Source organism: Entelurus aequoreus, linkage group LG04, assembly GCF_033978785.1.
Source record: "Entelurus aequoreus isolate RoL-2023_Sb linkage group LG04, RoL_Eaeq_v1.1, whole genome shotgun sequence".
Taxonomy (NCBI): domain Eukaryota; kingdom Metazoa; phylum Chordata; class Actinopteri; order Syngnathiformes; family Syngnathidae; genus Entelurus; species Entelurus aequoreus.
Window position 1 is genome coordinate 25,053,576 of NC_084734.1, and position 20,445 is coordinate 25,074,020.

A 20,445-nucleotide genomic window follows, 5' to 3' on the forward strand; every position below is an offset into this window, starting at 1 on the left:
TTTCTGTCTATCCTTCCAGTCAGGGGTTTATTTCTTTTGTTTCTATCAGCATTTAAGCACGATGCTATCACGTTAGCTCCGTAGCTAAAGAGCTTCGCCGATGTATTGTCGTGGAGATAAAAGTCACTGTGAATGTCCATTCCGCGTTCTCGACTCTCATTTTCAAGAGGATATAGTATCCGAGGTGGTTTAAAATACAAATCCGTGATCCACAATAGAAAAAGGAGAGAGTGTGGAATCCAATGAGCCAGCTTGCACCTAAGTTACGGTCAGAACAAAAAAAGATACGTCCTGCACTGCACTCTAGTCCTTCACTCTCATGTTCCTCATCCACAAATCTTTCATCCTTGCTTGAATTAATGGGGTAATCGTTGCTTTCTCGGTCCGAATCGCTCTCGCTGCATTGAAAACAATGGGGAAATGTGAGGAGCCCTTCAACCTGCGACGTCACGCTACTTCCGGTACAGGCAAAGCTTTTTTTATCACCGACCAAAAGTTGCATCTTTATCGTCGATGTTCTCTACTAAATCCTTTCAGCAAAAATATGGCAATATCGCGAAATAATCAAGTATGACACATAGAATGGATCTGCTATCCCCGTTTAAATAAAAACATTTCATTTCAGTAGGCCTTTAAGCAGGGGTGTCCAAACATTTTGACTCTTGGGTCACTTGGGCTAAAAATTTGATATCTATCTATCTACTGCAGTTGTTCTAAATTTTTTTTTTTACTAAGTACAACCTCAGAAAACACTTGGATCTCCAAGTACCACCATGAATACCAACATTAAAATGCAGTAGTATATTCATCAATAACAATCCCAATGTTTTATTTAACATGTATATTGAATATTATTGGCCACTGTAACATTACACACGGTTTGAACAGTAACACTGTGTTTGAATATTTAATTAGGTGATTCTTTGATGTAACAGTGGATGAAGCCCACGTACCACTAGTGAGACATGTACCACAGTTTGAGAATCACTGATCTACTGTATACATGTATAAGTGTAGTGATATGTAAAAGTCTAAATAAATCAGAAGAAAGTCACAATATTTTATATTTCAAATTTCAATATAAAACCTCTGTTTTTTTATGAATATCTTCCCAAATCAGTGTGAACTGTGAGAGTGTGCGTGTGTCCGCTGATCAGTGTTGGGACTAACGCGTTACAAAGTTACTGTAACGCCGTTACTTTCGGCGGTAACTAGTAATCTAACGCGTTATTTTTTATATTCAGTAACTCAGTTACTGTTACTACATGATGCGTTACTGCGTTATTTTTTATGTAGTATCGGCTAGAACAGGGGTCGGCAACCCGCAGCTCCGGAGCCGCATGCGGCTCTTTGACCACTCTGATGCGGCTCAGCTGCATACTTTCCGACCCTCCCGATTTTCCAAGGTGACTTCCGTATTTTAGTGCCTCTCCCAGAAATTTCCCGGGCCAAATATTCTCAGATTTTCACCTTAACAACTATAACAAGGGCGTGCCATGATGGTACAGCATTTTACACCCTCAACAACCTGTACACACAGCGTGCTGGCCCAACCTCGTGTTGTATGCATCTTCTGCTTGAACACGTAAGCGACAGCAAGGCATACTTGGTCAACAGCCATACAGGTTACACTGACGGTGACCGTGTAAAACAACTTTAACACTCTTACTAATATGCGCCACACTGTGAACCCACACCAAACAAGAATGACAAACACATTTCAGGAGAACATCCGCACCGTAACACAACATAAACACAACAGAACAAATACCCAGAACACCTTGCAGCCCTAACTCTTCCGGGCTACATTATACACCCCTGCTACCACCAAACCCCGCGCCCCCCCCCCCCGCGTCGGTTGAGGTGGGCGGGGTTTGGTGGTAGCGGGGGTGTATAATGTAGCCCGCAAGAGTTAGGGCTGCGTGGGATTCTGGGTATTTGTTCTGTTGTGTTTATGTTGTGTTACGGTGCGGATGTTCTCCCGAAATGTGTTTGTCATTCTTGTTTTGTGTGGGTTCACAGTGTGGCGCATATTAGTAAGAGTGTTAAAGTTGTTTTATACGGTCACCGTCAGTGTAACCTGTATGGCTTTTGACCAAGTATGCCTTGCTGTCACGTACATGTGCAAGCAGAAGCTGCATGCAACATGTGGCTGGGTTGGCACGCTGTTTGTACATGTTGTAGAGGACGTTAAATGCTGTGCCATCACGGCCCGCCCTTAATATTGTTGTTAAGGGTGAAAATCAGTAGATATTCGAGAGAATAGTTTCCTTAATTTTCTGGAGTCTCCGGACAAATCGGAAGGGTTGGCAAGTATGACGCTGTCAAGCGCCATTCAGATAAAACTCGCGGGCCGCACTAACATAAAATGTTCATATTAAGGTGCGGGCCGCGCGTCTGAGACTCCTGGTTTATACATAGCACAAAGCAAAAAAAACTTTGTATGCAGTGTTATTTCATTTTAAATTTCAAAAGAGTTTTGTGGCTCCCATTGTTAACTTTAATTTGTGAAACTGGTCAAAATGGCTCTTTGAGTGGTAAAGGTTGCCGACCCCTGGGCTAGAAACAGAGAAGATCTGAGTGTTTTATTGGAGCGCTGCAGAAGAGGCGACCGGAAAAGAGGCGCACGCTGTGTATGTGTGTGTGTGTGGGAGGGGGCGTGTCTGTGTTTACATCTGGGCGGAGCCAGAAGTCGAGTTTCTTAACATGGAGATATTCTCACTACTTTTCTTTATCGACCACAAAGAAAAGAACATTTTAGTTAAATGTAAGTTGTGTCTTGGATCAAAGATCCTATCATAGCAATTCAAATCTGCTGAAATAGCTACAGAAGCAACATGCTTCGACGAAGCAAGTAATGAGAGACACACTTCACCTCCTGAGCAACAGCGGCTGGATTTTAACAAGGCACCTGCCTCTGCTCATCATTCAGCACTGAAGGTACACACACTCTGTCAATTCTCTTATATACTCTTTCATTCTAGACTTCTAGAGTGTTTGATTATTGCATCACTCTAAATGTATAGACTATAAAGTTCACAAACATAAAGAGGGATCCTAATGGACCAGGCCAATCTTTCCTTATCTCTAAACTAAAACTGGGGAAATGCGTAGAGTGTTCTGGGCTTCAGACATGATTTTATTTCAGAATTTCTTGAGAGAAAAAAACGCCTGGTTAGGCTTTGTGTATGTAATGTGTGCCTTCCTTGGTTTACAGCTATGTTGTTATTATGCTGTTTATTACTTATGTATGTTATGTTGCAGCTATTTAAAATAGTTTTGTCAATTTGTTCTGGCCTGAAACAAATTGGCCCTTTGAAACATATCTTTGTCTTTGTGTGTTGTATGTCGACCACATTGCTTAGCAGAGTTCAGTGATGCAAATGCATGTCAAGTTGATCAACAGATTGTATTATTCTCCAGTGCAATAACAGTACTGAAATGAAGGCTAAAAGGGCATTAAAGATGGCCTTAAAACTAAACTAAATAGTTACTTTTCACAGTAACGCATTACTTTTTGGTGTAAGTAACTGAGTTACTTTTGAAATAAAGTAACTAGTAACTGTAACTAGTTACTGGTTTTCAGTAACTAACCCAACACTGGCGCTGATAAAGTGTATACTGCTGTTTTTACGTGATCGATTAAGTTTAAGTTTGATATTAATTTTATATCAAATTGAAGTGAGAAGTTTGTCAAACATGTAAAAATACAGTACAATCTGCGATATAAATGGAAATGGCCAATATGATGTCATACGGAGCCCCAAGAGCGCTCACACACGCACAAACAAAACACATTTTTTGCTAAGCAGCAGAGCAAGGATCGTAACGTAACTATGATTATTTGTGCATAAATAAAAGTGTAGGATTTACGATATTATCGAATCAGAGACATTTAAGTTGGCTACAGCATTAATTAAAGCAGGCTATAACTAACAAACTGAACAACAAAACATAACTTTTAACTGTTGTTAACAACCCCCATCAGACTGTGATGACACTACAATATGAAGTAAGAACAATAAAACATTAAATATTAAGAGTGTGTAAAAGTTCAACCTTGTTTACTTCGCAGATGACCTCCTTAATGTTGTGTAATCAATCAGAATCATCAAACAAAGCTAAAATGCGCCAAACATGGCAAACTGTAAAGAGAGTGTTTTGCATTTTACCCATCTTGCTTTGCAGTAGATTTTAGATGGGTGTGATTTGGAATTGGGTATGATGCTTGGACAATTTTTACAATTTCCACATAATTCAGTGGACAGGTGAGATTGTGTGGTACATGTGCGGCCGTATTCGGACTTTATCAGTGAATATTCAGAGTTTGTCGCTGATCTCGTGACGCACACAGATAATATAATTACAATGGGGGATTTTAATATCCATATGAATATTTCCCCGTGCGTGGCGCATCAGATGGCTCTAGTGTGTGAATGTGAGTGTGAATGTTGTCTGTCTATCTGTGTTGGCCCTGCGATGAGGCGGCGACTTGTCCAGGGTGTACCCAGAGTCCTTGTCCTGGATGTCACCACCTCCAAAGTTATGGTACTCCCGTACACTAAAGTAATGTCCGATCATTACTTTAGAGAAATTGCCCTGCACAACGCCATTAACAGTATAGCACCACTAAAGCTAAAAAAGTGGTACATTTATGTAAATGTGTTGTTTTTTATTTGTTTGCACAATGGTCAGGAAAGATTGTTTAAATAGCTTCATTTAAATAATAGATGGCCTTCGGCTAACTTAAGTGACTGTGACCAGAAGAAGTAAGCAACTTATAATAACTTGAATATTATTAAAAACTGTTTCAAGACATACCACAGGCCAGATTTAGGATGAAAGCCTTAGTTTGGACACCCCTGGCTTAGAGCGCCACACGTAGGCGTGGCATATGTATTACATTGTTTTCACCCATTGATCCATTTCTGTCTGAACATAACATATTATTGATTTGATGTCGACGTGTATGGATCCAACCTTGTTTTCAACCCATCAAACTAAAGACCACAAGTGTTCCCGTGTTGACAAGGCCTATCAGTGTAGCACATAAAAGAATTGAAAATAACGGTTTCAGAAAACTGTTCTTCCAACAAGTACAGGAGGTTGAAATAGTTTCCACAGGTCAAAAGAAAACACACCTTCTCCATATTTGGATAAGACTGAGTATACCCTGTTCCAAAGTCCAAGTTAAAAAATGATTTTGAATTCTATCCCAGAGCCTAACCCACCCTGAAAGTACGTTTTCTCCATTTTTGGCTGCTACTGAGTATACCCTGTTTCCAAGTTGAAGAAAACAAACAGTTTTCGAAGGAAAACCATCGCCAATAGCGTGTGTCTTTAAGTTTAAACACTTAATTCTTAACACAGCATTTGATATGTGTTCATTAGCTCATTGGAAAAAAAAAAAAAAGAAATCCGATTTGCCTCGTCCATTGTTGCTTCTCATTTGTCATCTCCTTCAAGTCCGCAATGTCTCATTGAAGACAAAAAAATGTTCCCGCTGCAGGCACACCGACAATACGTGAGGCTGGCATGATATTCCATTTCTTCAACTCTATACAAGTTGTTTTGCTTCCATCAGACTTGGACACCTGCATTGTGAAGACGCAGCATCTGCGATCTCATCGTCTGTATGCTGCTCATGATCTTTTTCTGATGGCCCACCAGTGTAATACCCAAGCTCCTGACATCCCTGGAACACAAGAAACAATATCAGTCTGTGCAGAAGTTATTCATACCACTGGCAAATTTTGACTTCAAGTTACTTTGTTAATGTTGTTTTAATTGGAAATGACACAGGAGTCTCCCAGAAGAAAATAAGACAATGTTGAAGGAAAAAAAAAATTCCGCCTGTCAAAGTTGTGTCCTCAGTTTCTGTCATCTCTGTCAGGAGTTTTTAATAACTTCATTATTACGAACATTGTCAGCTACAGTATATTTTATCCCCTGAGAACTCCTTTCCAGCTGTAGTAAACCTTTTGATATTTTCAATATTCTTATGGTCACAGCTAGACTACTTGATTATTTTTATTCATACAAGAGGATCCCTGCTGGCCCCCCTATGGACTGGAGCCTCACATTATTAACCATATTCACTCGGCATCCATTGCACCGGCGGCCCCTTCCAAGGTTTCTGATTGTTCCCGTTGGTTTGAGTTTTGTCTTGCCCTGATGTGGGATCTGAGCCGAGGATGTCGTGGTTTGTGCAGCCCTTTGAGGCATTTATGATAAATAAACTATGATTGTTTGATTTTGAACCATAGTACAATTTAAGATGTATGTAAAGTTACTGACACACCTACCAACTGGGGGAAAAAATACTTTCTGCAGTTTATAAAAAACCTGAACAAAAACTGCTCTAAGGATCCTACTATGTTAAACGTCAACGAGGTCAGATTACACGTATAACTGAGTTGACAAATCAATCCATGAATTTTAATGTGCCAGTATATTATTTGTGAATTTAGTAAGGATTAAAATGTTATTTCAGGATATTCTTATGGTTTTCGGTTTTTCCAATATACATACAATGCACAGTATGCAATGTACATGTACCACAATGTACTTCACATATTTTCAGTTTCTCACTCTGATATTTCAGAAAAAATGAACAAAATGTTTTAAATTTATATTCACCCTAACGTTGTATTTACTCATTTGTATACTCTAGCCTTTAAATAGACCCCTTTTTTGACCAGTTGATCTGCTGTCTCTCTTTTCTGCTCTGCCCCCCTCTCCTGCATGAAGATGTTATCAGGTGACCACGGATCAACCTCCAGGGAGGAAGCGCTAGCTGTTCAAAGTCGGGACCCAGGATGGACCACTCCTCTTTGCATCAGTTGGTGACGTCTCTGTGCTGCTGACTTGTCTCCATTCAAGATGATCCCCTGCTGGCTTCCCAATGGACTGGACTCTCACATGAAGTCGGGACGCGGAGTGGACCACTCCTTATGCATCAGACGTCTCTGCATCGCAATGTATCTACATGCAAGATGTTCCCCTGCTGGCCCCACTATGGACTGGACTCTCACATTATTAACCATGTCCACTCTGCATCCATTGCACCTGTCACCAAGAGAGGGGGTCCCCACATCTGCGGTCCCTTCCCAAGTTCCCATTGGGTGGAGTTATGTCTTGCCCTGATGTGGCATCTGAGCCGAGGATGTTGTTGAGGCTTGTGCAGCCCTTTGAGACATTTGTGATTAAGGGGTATATAAGTAAACTTTGATTGATTGATTGAAATAGTTAAGACTAAGACACAAAACGCTCAGACTAGATCTGTCCAAGCTAAGTCTATGAGCCTGAACTGATGAAAACTACTCGGATAGAGGCCAAAAGTCTTCTAAGACAACTAATCAATTATCAATTGAACGCCATGAGAATAACAGTAACCTGTTGTAGAGTTGAAAAGTCAATGTAAAGCTGCCGTTGTACAAGAACGTTGCATGTTGTGAAATAAAGAAAGACAAACTGGGAATCTGTCTAAGCCTCCATTAGTTAGGATGTTACAATATTGACGCCACAGCACAGAGTCCTCGGTGTTGACGTTACGTATCTGTGGATAATTATTTGGCGGGCAGCCATGACTCTCGTTGTTTTAGAGATAAACTGTTTACTGATTGCTAGTCTCATGCGACCATCCATGTATATATCTGTCTATTCTCGTCTCCAGTTACATGACAAGCGTTACTCTTTTCACGGACAACCCGGGCTCTCGTGTTGTTTTAAAGACAAAAAACGTCAACTGATTTCCAGTTGGGCACGATAACCGGTTAATGTGTTTACACCCCATTAACCTAAGGGTTCACAACTAAACTTTATCGATTGAGGGGGCTGTATTTGGTGCAGCCAAACCGGACACTTCTTGAACCGGATATCTGGTCGCATTGGTTTATTGTTAACAACCCTAGTCAATAAGCTTGAGAGTTGGTCTTGCAGCTTGCTTTGTATCATGACCTGACAGGAAAATGCAGAGCCATGACACACCACTGTGACTTGTACTCTCGGGTGGGATGGCCTTCTCTGTTCACTAGGAGACAGTGTCATTGGTACACTTGTATTAACAAGGCTCTTCTGGGACCATTGCCTGTTTACATTTGTACATGGATTACAGGAAGAAGTACAGACTCTTATGCACTGAGATCCAACGATCAGCTGTTGCTCTCTGTCCCTTTTGCTCGCACTGAGCTGGGGAAAAAAGCTTTTGTCTATGCAGTTCCTTGTGCTTGGTACATGTTTCAAAGAGACTGGAAGCTGATTGTATTGTTGTCCTTAAATGTTTTTAAATCTAAACTGAGAGCATTTGAAGCAGCCTCAGTTATATTTAACTGTTTTACTTGATGTTCATCCTGTCATTTTAATGTGTAATGTGAATGTAATTTTTGCTGCCTCTTGGCCAGGACTCCCTTGAAAAATAGTTTTTTATTCTCAATGGGATATTTTTCCTGGTTAAATAAAGGTTGAATAAAAAAATGCGGTGCAGGTGAGATGTTTCTGGTGCTTTTTAATGATTTCTACTTACTCAATTGACATCCTGGCCACAGATTTCAGGGAGCTGTAGCCAGCTGCTGTAAAGTTATTTTGGTATCGTTCCATCTTGATGGCTTCTAGCCACTTTTCCACTGAGTGGAGAGCCCCAAAATTGAGTGTGCTCTGATCCAGCAGTGGTGTAATTGGTCTGTGGGATGAGAACAATAAGGTGTTGACGGATATTGTGAAAAAAGGGAATTTCTGTTAAAGTATAAGAAAATGGCAACTGACATCCGGACATCCTTTTTCACAAACAGAAGTAAAACAATATAGACAAAACTAATAAAATCATTTGAATGAGGTGTTTTACATTTACCATCAATGTTATAGTTTACCCCAATAATGTTGGATGATATTACAATTTTATATGGGGAACTAACAGTAGGTGCACAATGTGAACCATTTATTTTATAGGTTTGATTAGCCATACAGTAGCTGTGTGGAATCATGGAGTGCATGTTCAATCTTAGACTAAAGCTTGGGAGAATTCCCAAAATAAAAGATCACTTCAAAATGTGCATTTTTGCTGTATTGGGGATCTGCGTGGGACAGAAAACCAGTCAGTGTCTGGTGTGACCACCATTTGCCCCATATAATGTGTGCTGATCCAGAGCATCCCAAACTTAGACTTAGACTTACACAAACTTTAATGATCCACAAGGAAAATTGTTCTACACAGTTGCTCTGTTACAAAGGATGGAAAGGATAATGCACACAAGGGCACAAAAAGAGGGCGAAAACAAGGTATAAAGTAGACAAAAAAAATGTACCATAGTAGCAATATAAAAAATAACATATATGTAATATTTACATATTATATATACAGTATATAATATATACTGATATACTATATTATTATATGTTATTATATTATTACATAATATATACAATATATAACAAATCCAAATTACCCTGTACAATATTACAATATATGTAACAGCTGCAGCAAAACAAAAGGGCAGCATAAAAAAAGAGTAGATCCAGCAGAAAATATATATTATAAACAAAGAGAGGTATCTAACATAGAAGCGATCAGGTAATAGACAAATATCATCTATTGCTGTATGGCGAGTGATTATACAGCTGGATGGAGTGCGGAATGAAGGAGTTCTTGAATCGAACACTGTGGGAACGAAGCTGAAGGAGCCTGTTGGAGTATGAGCTCTGCTGTCCCTCAATTGTCTGGTGGAGTGGGTGGGCAGGATTGTCCATGATGGTGAGCAGTTTGTCCAGTGTCCTCCTGTCCCACTGACACAAACGCCTCCAACTGTGTGCCAATAGTTTGGCCGGCAATCCGGATCAGTTTGTCAATACGGTTTAAGTCCATTTTGCTGGTGCTGCTCCCCCAAAAAACTACTGCAAAGTACAGGGCACTGGCCACAACAGACTGAAAAAGATCTCCAACAGCTTGCTGCACCCATTAAATGACCTAAGCTTCCTCAGGAAAAAGAGTCTGCCCATGCCCTTCTTGTATACAGCGTTGCTGTTGTCCTACCAGTACTGTCTGCTGTTCAAGTGGACTCCCAGGTACTTGTACTTTCCCCACTAATGCCACCACCCGGCTCTGGATGTCGATGGGCTCCACATACTCAACTGGTGACATTTTTCAGTAAGTATACTGGCCATGCAAGAAATGAGATGTTGTTAGCATCCTAGAATTGTGTGCAGAACCTTGCAACAGGGGGCTGTGCATTATCATGCTGTAACATGAGTTAATGGTCGTGGATGAATGGTAAATGGGTTATACTTGTATAGCGCTTTTCTACCTTCACATTACTCAAACCGCTTTGACACTATTTCCACATTCACCCATTCACACACTCCCATTGGCGGGAGCTGCCATGCAAGGCCCTAACCACGACCCATCATGAGCAAGGGTGAAGTATCTTGCTCAAGGATACAACGGACGGGACAAGGTTGGTAGGAGGTGGGGATTGAACCAGGAATCCTTAGGTTGCTGGCACAGCCACTCTCCCAATGGCGCATAACAATGGGCCTCATGATCTTATTATGGGATATATCCATATTCAAAAGGCCATCAGTAAAATGCAGTTTTCTTTGTTGTCCATGACATTCTCCATGGTTTGGTGTTATTACAAATTCAATTTGGCCTCCAAAAGAAATTTTAATTATATTGCCCTGTCATAATATTGCATGTTGATGACACATTCGAACCGTGTTCCGCACAATTGAGAGCGACAAGCTGATACATGCAACAAACACGTCATTAATGCAATGTGACGTCCTGAGTACTGAGTCCTGAGTACTGAGTACTGAGTCCTGAGTAAGGCCAAAGTGAGTGCATGCCCAGTGCGGTGTAGCTCCTGAGTAATAAAATAAATTTCTCTCACTGGAGGACTGAAAAAATAGCTAAAGAGAGTATGAGGAGACAAGAAGCCATGCTAACCGCTGAGCTAGCTTGAATGTAAAGTAGCCAAATAACAGAATAAGTGCCTACAACCCTCTGTTGGCATCTCGATCTACTGGACTCTCGCAATATTTATTAATGTACCAACTCAATAATTGTACCCCCACGGCATCTATTGCCGCCAGTCCACCTGGAGGGGGTCCCCAAATCTGCGGCGCCTTCCAAAAGTTTCTTCTTCATCCCATAAATATAAATTGTGATTGATTGATTGAACTGTTTTACAGCAGAGCATAACCAACCTGTGAAAAAGGCCAGCTTCCCCTAGGCTGCCCTTTTTCACAGGTTTTACTTTCATTGAGAACAGGCTCCCCCGAAGCAGGGGCCAGGTTTTTGCGGTCAGCAATCTGAACTATTGTACACAAATTCCGTACTCCCGGATGACTCCTCACAGGACATTGCAAGACGCACGGTCGAATGCCTTTTCCAAGTCTACTGAGCACATGTGGACTGGTTGAGAAAACTACCATGCCCTCTTACAATTCCACGACCAGGACAAAAAACACATTGCACATCCTGTAGCTGAGGTTTGACTAACGGTTGTAGTGGCGCTAATCCAGAGGTCCTGAAGAGGTGTGAGAACCAAAACAGTCCCACAATCCAAAGCCTTAAGGAATTCTCAACACCGAAGCCCCACCACAGCTTTGCCACTGAGGAGTTAAACTATCTCAGCTACAGTGATTGTCGACATTCGTGTTGTTAGACTTTGCTTCCTATGCAAGGTGTGTCAGTGGGATTGAGAGGGCCTCTAAGTATTCCTTCCACTGCCCGATTATACCCTGAGTTGAGGTCATCTAAGTATACCACCAGCTAGTGTTGTACGGTATACCGATACCACTATAGTATTGCGGTACTAATGAATCAAAAACGGTACTATTGTCATGATCCGTTACCCGGGTCATGGCATGATTTATGTTTGGTAATGTTTCTGTTTGAGTCTGTTTCCTGGGTGCACCCTTTAACCCTGTTTTCTGTTGGTTTCCATGGGCACTGATTCTCCTCACCTGTCTTAGTTTAGCAATTAGTGTTCCCACCAATTTTTGGTTAATCACTCCCCTTTATAGCTTCCTGTCACCCAGCAATAGTTGCTGGGTCAATGTTTGCAATAGGCAACAGTTACGTTCTCCCGTTTTTTTCTCCTCGCTCTAGTGATTTTTGTACAGTCTTGCTTTCCTCATTTTTTCACCCTTGGTGCCATTTTAATTTTGTTTAGCTCCACACTTGCTAGCGTCCTCAGTTTGTATTTTTGATCCTGCCTTAAAATAATTAAAAACCTTAATCTTACTTGCACGCCGCTCCTGCTTGTCTTCTGCCTTGGAGGGAACGCTACCAGCGAAGCTATGCGACCACGACGTAACAACTATCCTCTGTTTGAAAAGTACCGGTTCCCCATATATATATATATATATATATTAATTTTTTTTAAACTAACAATAAAGGTGACGCTATAACACTGAAACATCCTCAGGAAGAGGTGCTTTAAGACATAATTAGCCAGCTAGCAGCTAAAATCCATCCGCAGTCGGCAATGTTTCAGCTACTTCTAAATCACTAATCCTTATGGAAGTAGAATTGTCTCACATCAACTTATATATATCAAAATGACATTAATACATATGCATATATTAATAAATATACAAATAATAATGTGATATACAAATAAATAAATAATTTGTATAAATAAAATTTATACAAATAACATTTATAAATATAAAAATGTGACATACAAATAAATCAAGAATTTGTATAAATAAACATGTATTTGTAAATATATTTTTGAGATTTGAATATAAATATGCTTGACTTTGTATTTGTATTGAATTTGCATATGTGGATCGCTTTTTTGCTTTTGTGTCGATGAGACATTCCTCCCACAAACTAGATTCACAAATAAATGTGACCTACACACTCCCCTGAACAACCAGCAGAAGGCGCTGCAGCCTGATAAGAGATCAGTATCTACATAGGGACAAGGTCATTAAACGGCATTGATAAAATAAAATAAGCAGCTAGCACGGTCTTTCAGATTAACTGGATAAATTAGCATTAGCTAATACAACGCTAACATTAGCTAGCTCAGGCCCATTGTGCGTTCTCTCTGTAAAGATGTGGATTGTTTTTGTGCAGAGAACTCCGGGCATTTTGCATATAATGCATATCATGCTCTGTGACCCAGACCGCTCTGGCTGCAGTGCCCTCTGCTGGGTGTTCAGGGGAGTGTGTAGGTCACATTTATTTGTGCATCTGGTTTGTGGGAGGAATGTCTCATTGACACAAAATCAAAAAAGCACTTCACATATGCAAATTCAATACAAATACAAATACAAAATCAAGCATATTTATATTCAAATCTCAAAAATATTTTTACAAATACATGTTTATTTATACAAATTCTTGATTTATTGTATGTCACATTTTTATATTTATTTTTATACATTTTCAAATCTCAAAAATATATGTACAAATACGCGTTTATACAAATTATTTATTTATTTGTATATCACATTTGTATTTGTATATTTATTAATATATGCATATGTATTAATATCATATATTCTACTTCCATAAATCCTCGCCTCCATGGCGACAAATAAAATAAGTTTCATACAAGTATCATCCTTGCAGGACGAGGAATAGCTAAACATGCTTCACTACACACCGTAGGAGGATACAACAGCTCACCGGCGTCACCGCTAACAAAAGCAAGCGTGCCTGAATGTAAACAAATGCCATGGGTGGATATACACCTGACATCCACTGTAATGATACCAAGTACAAGAGCGTCTCTAGTCGATACTACTATGATTACATCGATATTTTTTATTGTCACAAAATCTTTTTTCCTTTTTTAAAAATTCATATTATGTTTATAAACTCAGGAAATACGTCCCTGGACACATGAGGACTTTCAATATGACCAATGTATGATCCTGCAACTACTTGGTATCGGATCGATACCTAAATTTGTGGCATCATCCAAAACTAATGTAAAGTATCCAAACAGAACAGTAAAACAGTAAAGTATCCAAACAACACAAAAGTAAGTGATTATTACATTTTAACAGAAGTGTAAATGGAACATGTTAAACCATAAAATAACCAGATATTAACAGTAAATTAACAAGTGGATTAATAATACATTTTTACAGCTTGTCCTTTATAATGTTGTCAAAATAATAGAATGGAAAATTACAAAATATGTTACTGCATACATCAGCAGACAAATTAGGAGCCTTTGTTTGCTTACTTACTACTAAAAGACAAGTTGTCTGGTATGTTCACTATTTTATTTAAGGCCAAAATTGCAATAAGAAACACATGTTCAATGTACCGTAAGATTTTTAGTTAAAATAAAGCCAATAATGCCATTTTTTGTGGCCCCCTTTATTTACAAAAGTATCAAAAAGTATCGAAATACATTTTGGTACCGGTAACAAAATATTGGTATCGGGACAACCATACCACCAGCCATGGTAGGATTTGCTGGATATTTGACATGCTCGCCGCCTCGACCCGTAGGTGTAGGTAGCTTCCACCACTTTGTTCGGTCAGGAGACCTCTCTTTACTGCTCTCCACAATAAATGGGGAATTATCCTTTCACATGTTCACATGTACACAACTGTTTTATGATTATTTTACTTACTGTGTCAAAGCCAAAGCCGCTATTAACTTTGACACTAACAGTACAGAATAGTAAAATAATTTATGTAAAAATGTCACATGTTACACTACCAAACAACTTTGACGGCTAAAGCATGATTGTAACAGTCGACATTTTGTCTATTTAATACGTCAAAGTGATCCAAACACGGACGTGCAACCCTACCCCTTCGAATGCAGGCCGGCTCCCGCAGCTGCTGAAACACTTTCTGTTAGGGGCCGATCAGAGGACCTCACTAAACTATCCAATCGCAACAGTATTTATTTTTCAATCTGCGTGTTTTAGCCTTCTTTGAGGTGGAAAAAGTCACAAATGATGTCTGCTTAAGATTTAAAGATTTAAAGTACCAATGATTGTCACACACACACTAGATGTGGTGAAATTTGTCCTCTGCTTATTTGAGGGAATCCCCATTGGATGTGCTCTTAAAAACGGTTCACATACAACTCTGAAAAACTTTTGTCGATGAGAGCTCTAGTGTTAACATCACAGTCACATTTTTGGAGGAAAATGTGAATACCCAAGATAGATCGCTGAAGATAGATTTTGCACCAATTTGGTGGTCATTAACAGGTGTCTTAGGACACATATCACCATTAAAAGGGAATTATGTATCTTACACTGCCAAAACCTCTTAATACAACAGAAAATAATAATCCACTGAATTCCAGCACATTTATTTTCTCACCTGATACAGGTTCCAACTGGCGTTTTCAGTGTGTTTGGGTTTCGAATCATCTTGTCCAGAATGCTGACTATCTGATCAAATTTGGGACGATCTCCTCTATCTTTCTGCCAGCAATCCAACATAAGTTGATGAAGACCTGCGGGACAGTCCATAGGCGCTGGAAGACGGTAGCCCTCCTGGAGAGCTTTATTTACCTGGATGTTGGAAACAAAGACAGTTTATGCTAATTCAAGTTAAGCAGGAGTTACACTTTGCATATGCCTTAACCACAAAAATGGAGTGGTGAAACAGAATACAACATTAACTGTTCTGTATAAATGGAGACAGTTATTATTAAACACTACATTTAGCAGCATTCTAAAGCACTGCGTTTCCATAGAGGTGTAACATAAACCCCAAAACCAGTGAAGTTGGCACGTTGTGTAAATCGTAAATAAAAACAGAATACAATGATTTGCAAATCCTTTTCAACTTATATTCAATTGAATAGACTGCAAATACAAGATATTTAATGTTTGAACTGACAAACTTTAATTTTTTGTTTTGCAAATAATCATTAACTTAGAATTTAAGGGCAGCAACACATTGCAAAAAAGTTGGCACAGGGGCATTTTTACCACTATGTTACATGGCCTTTCCTTTTAACAACACTCTGTAAACGTTTGGAAACTGAGGAGACCAATCTTTTAAGATTTTCATGTGAAATTCTTTCCCATTCTTACCTGATGTACAGTTTAAGTTGTTCAACAGTCTCCGTTGTGGTATTTTAGGCTTCATAATGCGCCACACATTTTCAATGGGAGACAGGTCTGGACTACAGGCAGGCCAGTCTAGTATCCGCACTCTTACTACGAAGCCACGCTGTTGTAACATGTGCAGAATGTGGCTTGGCATTGTCTTGCTGAAATAAGCAGGGGCGTCCATGAAAAGGACGTTGTTTAGATGGCAACATATGTTGCTCCAAAACCTGTATGTACCTTCCAGCATTAATGGTGCCTTCACAGATGTGTAAGTTACCCATGCCTTGGGCACTAATACACCCCCATACCATCACAGATGCTGGCTTTTGAACTTTGCGCCTATAACAATCCTGATGGTTCTGTTCCTCTTTGGTCCGGTGGAAACGACCTCCACAGTTTCCAAAAACAATTTGAAATGTGGACTCATCAGACCACAGAACACTTTTCCACTTTGCATCAGTCCATCTTAGTTGAGCTCGGGCCCAGCAAAGCCGGCGCCGTTTCTGGGTGTTGTTGATAAATGGCTTTCGCTTTGCATAGTAGAGTTTTAACTTGCACTTACAAATGTAGCGACAAACTGTAGTTACTGACACTGGTTTTCTGAAGTGTTCTTGAGCCCATGCGGTGATATCCTTTACACACTGATGTCGGTTTTCAATGCAGTACCGCCTGAAGGATCAAAGGTCACGGGCATTCAATGTTGGTTTTTCAGCATTGCCGCTTACGTGTAGTGATTTCTCCAGATTCTCTAAAAATCTTTGTATTCTGTTTATATTTAGCATTTACACAACGTGCCAACTTCACTGGTTTTGGGTTTTGTACATGTATTCGTATTTTTCAGTCCGTTCGGTCCAGCTGCATACCCATTTCCGACAGCATGTTTCAAGTAAGGGATAAGAAATGTACACTATGGCATACACCTCCACAAGCCCAGGTTGTGTGCCTAAAAGCGTACAAAATGGCGGTGAAACTGGAGATCTAGACGAACAAAAAACTTGCAGCCCAGCAAGGAGTCATGGTCAGCGATAGTCCCAGGGAGAATTACAGTATTTGTTGGTGTTTTTTTCTTTCGATGACAATTGATGGTGAAGTGCCTGGAATCAGCCGGCTAACAAATGTGCATTTTCAATGTGCTTTGTGTTTGTTGAAAGTGGCCGTGTAGAGGCTGGTTCCCCGTGGCACACATTTCAGGCGGATTCTGATTCATAAAAGGGAGATTGCCTACAGGTGTGTGAACATGTCATCTTTTACTCTTGATTTTCAGTATGAGTATAGACCAGGGGTGCCCATTACGTCGATCGCGAGCTACCGGTCGATCGCAGAAGGTGTGTCAGTCGATCGCCAGCCAGGCATTAAAAAATAGACCTAAAAATTAGCGATCATTAAGTTAGACGTCACATTTGTCACTTGATTGATATTCACGGCACCCGAGGGTCTTGTGAGATGACGCTGGCTGCTGCAAGATCATTATTAAGAAAAAATGACCGACAAGAAGGCGAGAAACACTTTTTATTTCAACAGACTCTCGCGCCATACCTGCCGTCAAAACTCTAAAGACCGACTGCACAGTTCCTGTCTTCACAATAAAAGTGCTGCTTCATCTTGCCTGCGTTAACAAAATAAGAGTCTCAGAAAGCTGGCGTGCACAAGCTAGCAAGCTACGGAGTTTGCCGCAACTTTATTTCTTGTAAAGTGTTTTAAAAATGAGTATGGAAGATGGACAAATAAGATGCCAAAAACCAACCACTTTCATGTGGTATTGGACAGAAAGGAGGACTTTTTTTCTCCTCCATTTGAAAATGCGGACATTATCAGCACTACTGTCTGATTCCAATCAATACAAGTCATCTGAATCCGGTAATAAACCAACTTATATTCTTGTCTTCATGAAAGAAAGGAATCTACGTATATGTGTTTAAGGCCTACTGAAACCCACTACTACCGACCACGCAGTCTGATAGTTTATATATCAATGATGAAATCTTAACATTGCAACACATGCCAATACGGCCGGGTTAACTTATAAAGTGCAATTTTAAATTTCCCGCGAAACTTCCGGTTGAAAACGTCTATGTATGATGACGTTTGCGCGTGACGTCAATGGTTGAAACGGAAGTATTCGGACACATTGTATCTCAATACAAACAGCTCTGTTTTCATCGCGAAATTCCACAGTATTCTGGACATCTGTGTTGGTGAATCTTTTGCAATTTGTTTAATGAACAATGGAGACTGCAAAGAAGAAAGCTGTAGGTGGGATCGGTGTATTAGGGGCTGGCTGCAGCAACACAACCAGGAGGACTTTGAGGATAGCAGACGCGCTATCCGATGCTAGCCGCCGACCGCATCGATGATCGGATGAAGTCCTTCGTCGCGCCGTTGACCGTATCTAGGCTTCGACAGGCGGCACAGCATTAACCGTGTAGTTAATGGTCCAGTGTTTGGATTGGTGTCTCCTGATAGTAGTATTGTTGATCTGCTGTCTATCCTTCCAGTCAGGGGCTTATTTATTTTGTTTCTATCTGCATTTAAGCACGATGCTATCACGTTAGCTCTGTAGCTAAAGTGCTTCACCGATGTATTGTCGTGGAGATAAAAGTCACTGTGAATGTCCATTTCGCGTTCTCGACTCTCATTTTCAAGAGGATATAGTATCCGAGGTGGTTTAAAATACAAATCCGTGATCCACAATAGAAAAAGGAGAAAGTGTGAGCCCTTTTACCTAAATTATGGTCAGAGCGAAAAAAGATACGTCCTGCACTGCACTCTAGTCCTTCACTCTCACGTTCCTCATCCACAAATCTTTCATCCTCGCTCAAATTAATGAGGTAATCGTCACTTTCTCGGTCCGAATCGCTCTCGCTGCTGGTGTAAACAATGGGGAAATGTGAGGAGCCCTTTACCTGCGACGTCACGCTACTTCCGGTACAGGCAAGGCTTTTTTTATCAGCGACCAAAAGTTGCGAACTTTATCGTCGATGTTCTCTACTAAATCCTTTCAGCAAAAATATGGCAAAATGATCAAGTATGACACATAGAATAGATCTGCTATCCCCGTTTAAATTAAAAAAATTCATTTCAGTAGGCCTTTAAACATGCTTGTATAATCATTAAACACCTTTAACGTGTTAACAAAAATGTCTCTTTCATAAGTAAATACATATAAATGATATATATGAATGAGGTAGATCCCCTCGACTTGGTCACAATTGAAAAAGTAGCTCGCCTGCAGAAAAAGTGTGGGCACTCCTGGTATAGACTGTGAAAGCAGGGCCTCATGGTCTTCGTAAAAAAAGATTGAATGCAGGTATAAGTCAGGAAATATTTTTTGTGCGGACATCATTTTAGTAGGAATCCTGCACATGCATATTTAGAATTGAGACTCCTGCTAACATATACACCAGGCGTGACAATTGTCTTCCACAGGTTTCTGGAATTTTTTTTCTCCCAAATATGGGTTTGTGTGGCAGACAAAAGCCACTAACTAAAATGTGTCTGTATATTTAATTTCCTGCAAGCAATTCATAACACTAAATAGTTACTTACATCTTGATTGGACATGTCCCAGTATGGCCATTCCCCATAGGACATGACCTCCCACATCACAATGCCATAACTCCACACATCACTTGCAGAAGTGAATTTACGGAACTGGACAGCTTCTGGTGCGGTCCACCGGACTGGTATTTTTCCACCCTGGTTAGAAAAATGTAAGATATATAATACTTTACAAAAGTGGATACACCCCTCAAACTTATGCAAATATTCATTACATCTTTTCATGGCAAGACACTGAAGAAATTACATAGCAAAGGTCAGTGAAAGGTTTCTATAACAGTGTAAATGTATTGTCCCCTCAAAATAACTCATCACAGAGCCATTACTGTCCAAGCAGCTGGCAGCAAAATTAAGTGAACAGGAAAATATCCAAATTGGGCCCAATTAGCTATTTTAACAGTCTTACAGGGTTTTGGGTGTGAATGGGTAGCAGCTGTGTAAAATTAGATTTTATCACTCTCTCTCTTGTCACTGAAATGTCTTGGCAAAATTGAAAAGAACTCTGAGAATGTGAAAAAAAAAAGTTCCTCAGCATAAAGATGTTCTCGGCTATAAAAGGATTGCGAAAATAAATGAATAAAATAAAAATCACCATTTATTATAAATATTCACAGTACATGGTGTTTTTTTCTCTGGGTACCCAAGCTTCTTACCGTATCCCAAAAATATGTGTTAAGTTTATTGAAGACTCTCAATCAGGACTATTCAACTGGTGAACCTACTTGAGTGCGAACTCCGGAAGGGACCAGAACCTTAGTTCAGTTCAAAACTTGGGAGACAAACATGTTTGCAGCACATTCCTTAAAACACAAGAGTGCTCCTGTTATATAAAGGAACTTG

At 40.0% G+C, this 20,445-nt stretch overlaps 1 protein-coding gene across 2 annotated transcripts in view; it reads right to left on the bottom strand.

Moving 5' to 3' along the window:
* Positions 1–2,231: 2,231 nt before the first annotated feature.
* The window catches only part of epha7 (eph receptor A7), a 208,350-nt gene continuing 190,136 nt past the window's right edge, over positions 2,232–20,445 (bottom strand). For both annotated transcript variants that reach the window (XM_062044430.1, XM_062044429.1), the window contains 4 exons: positions 19,594–19,743; positions 15,308–15,501; positions 8,525–8,680; positions 2,232–5,695 (listed from right to left, as the gene is read on the bottom strand). In XM_062044430.1, the coding sequence (XP_061900414.1) occupies positions 5,581–5,695; positions 8,525–8,680; positions 15,308–15,501; positions 19,594–19,743 (615 nt within the window). In that variant the 3' untranslated portion in view covers positions 2,232–5,580. The remainder of the gene's footprint in view (positions 5,696–8,524; positions 8,681–15,307; positions 15,502–19,593; positions 19,744–20,445) is intronic.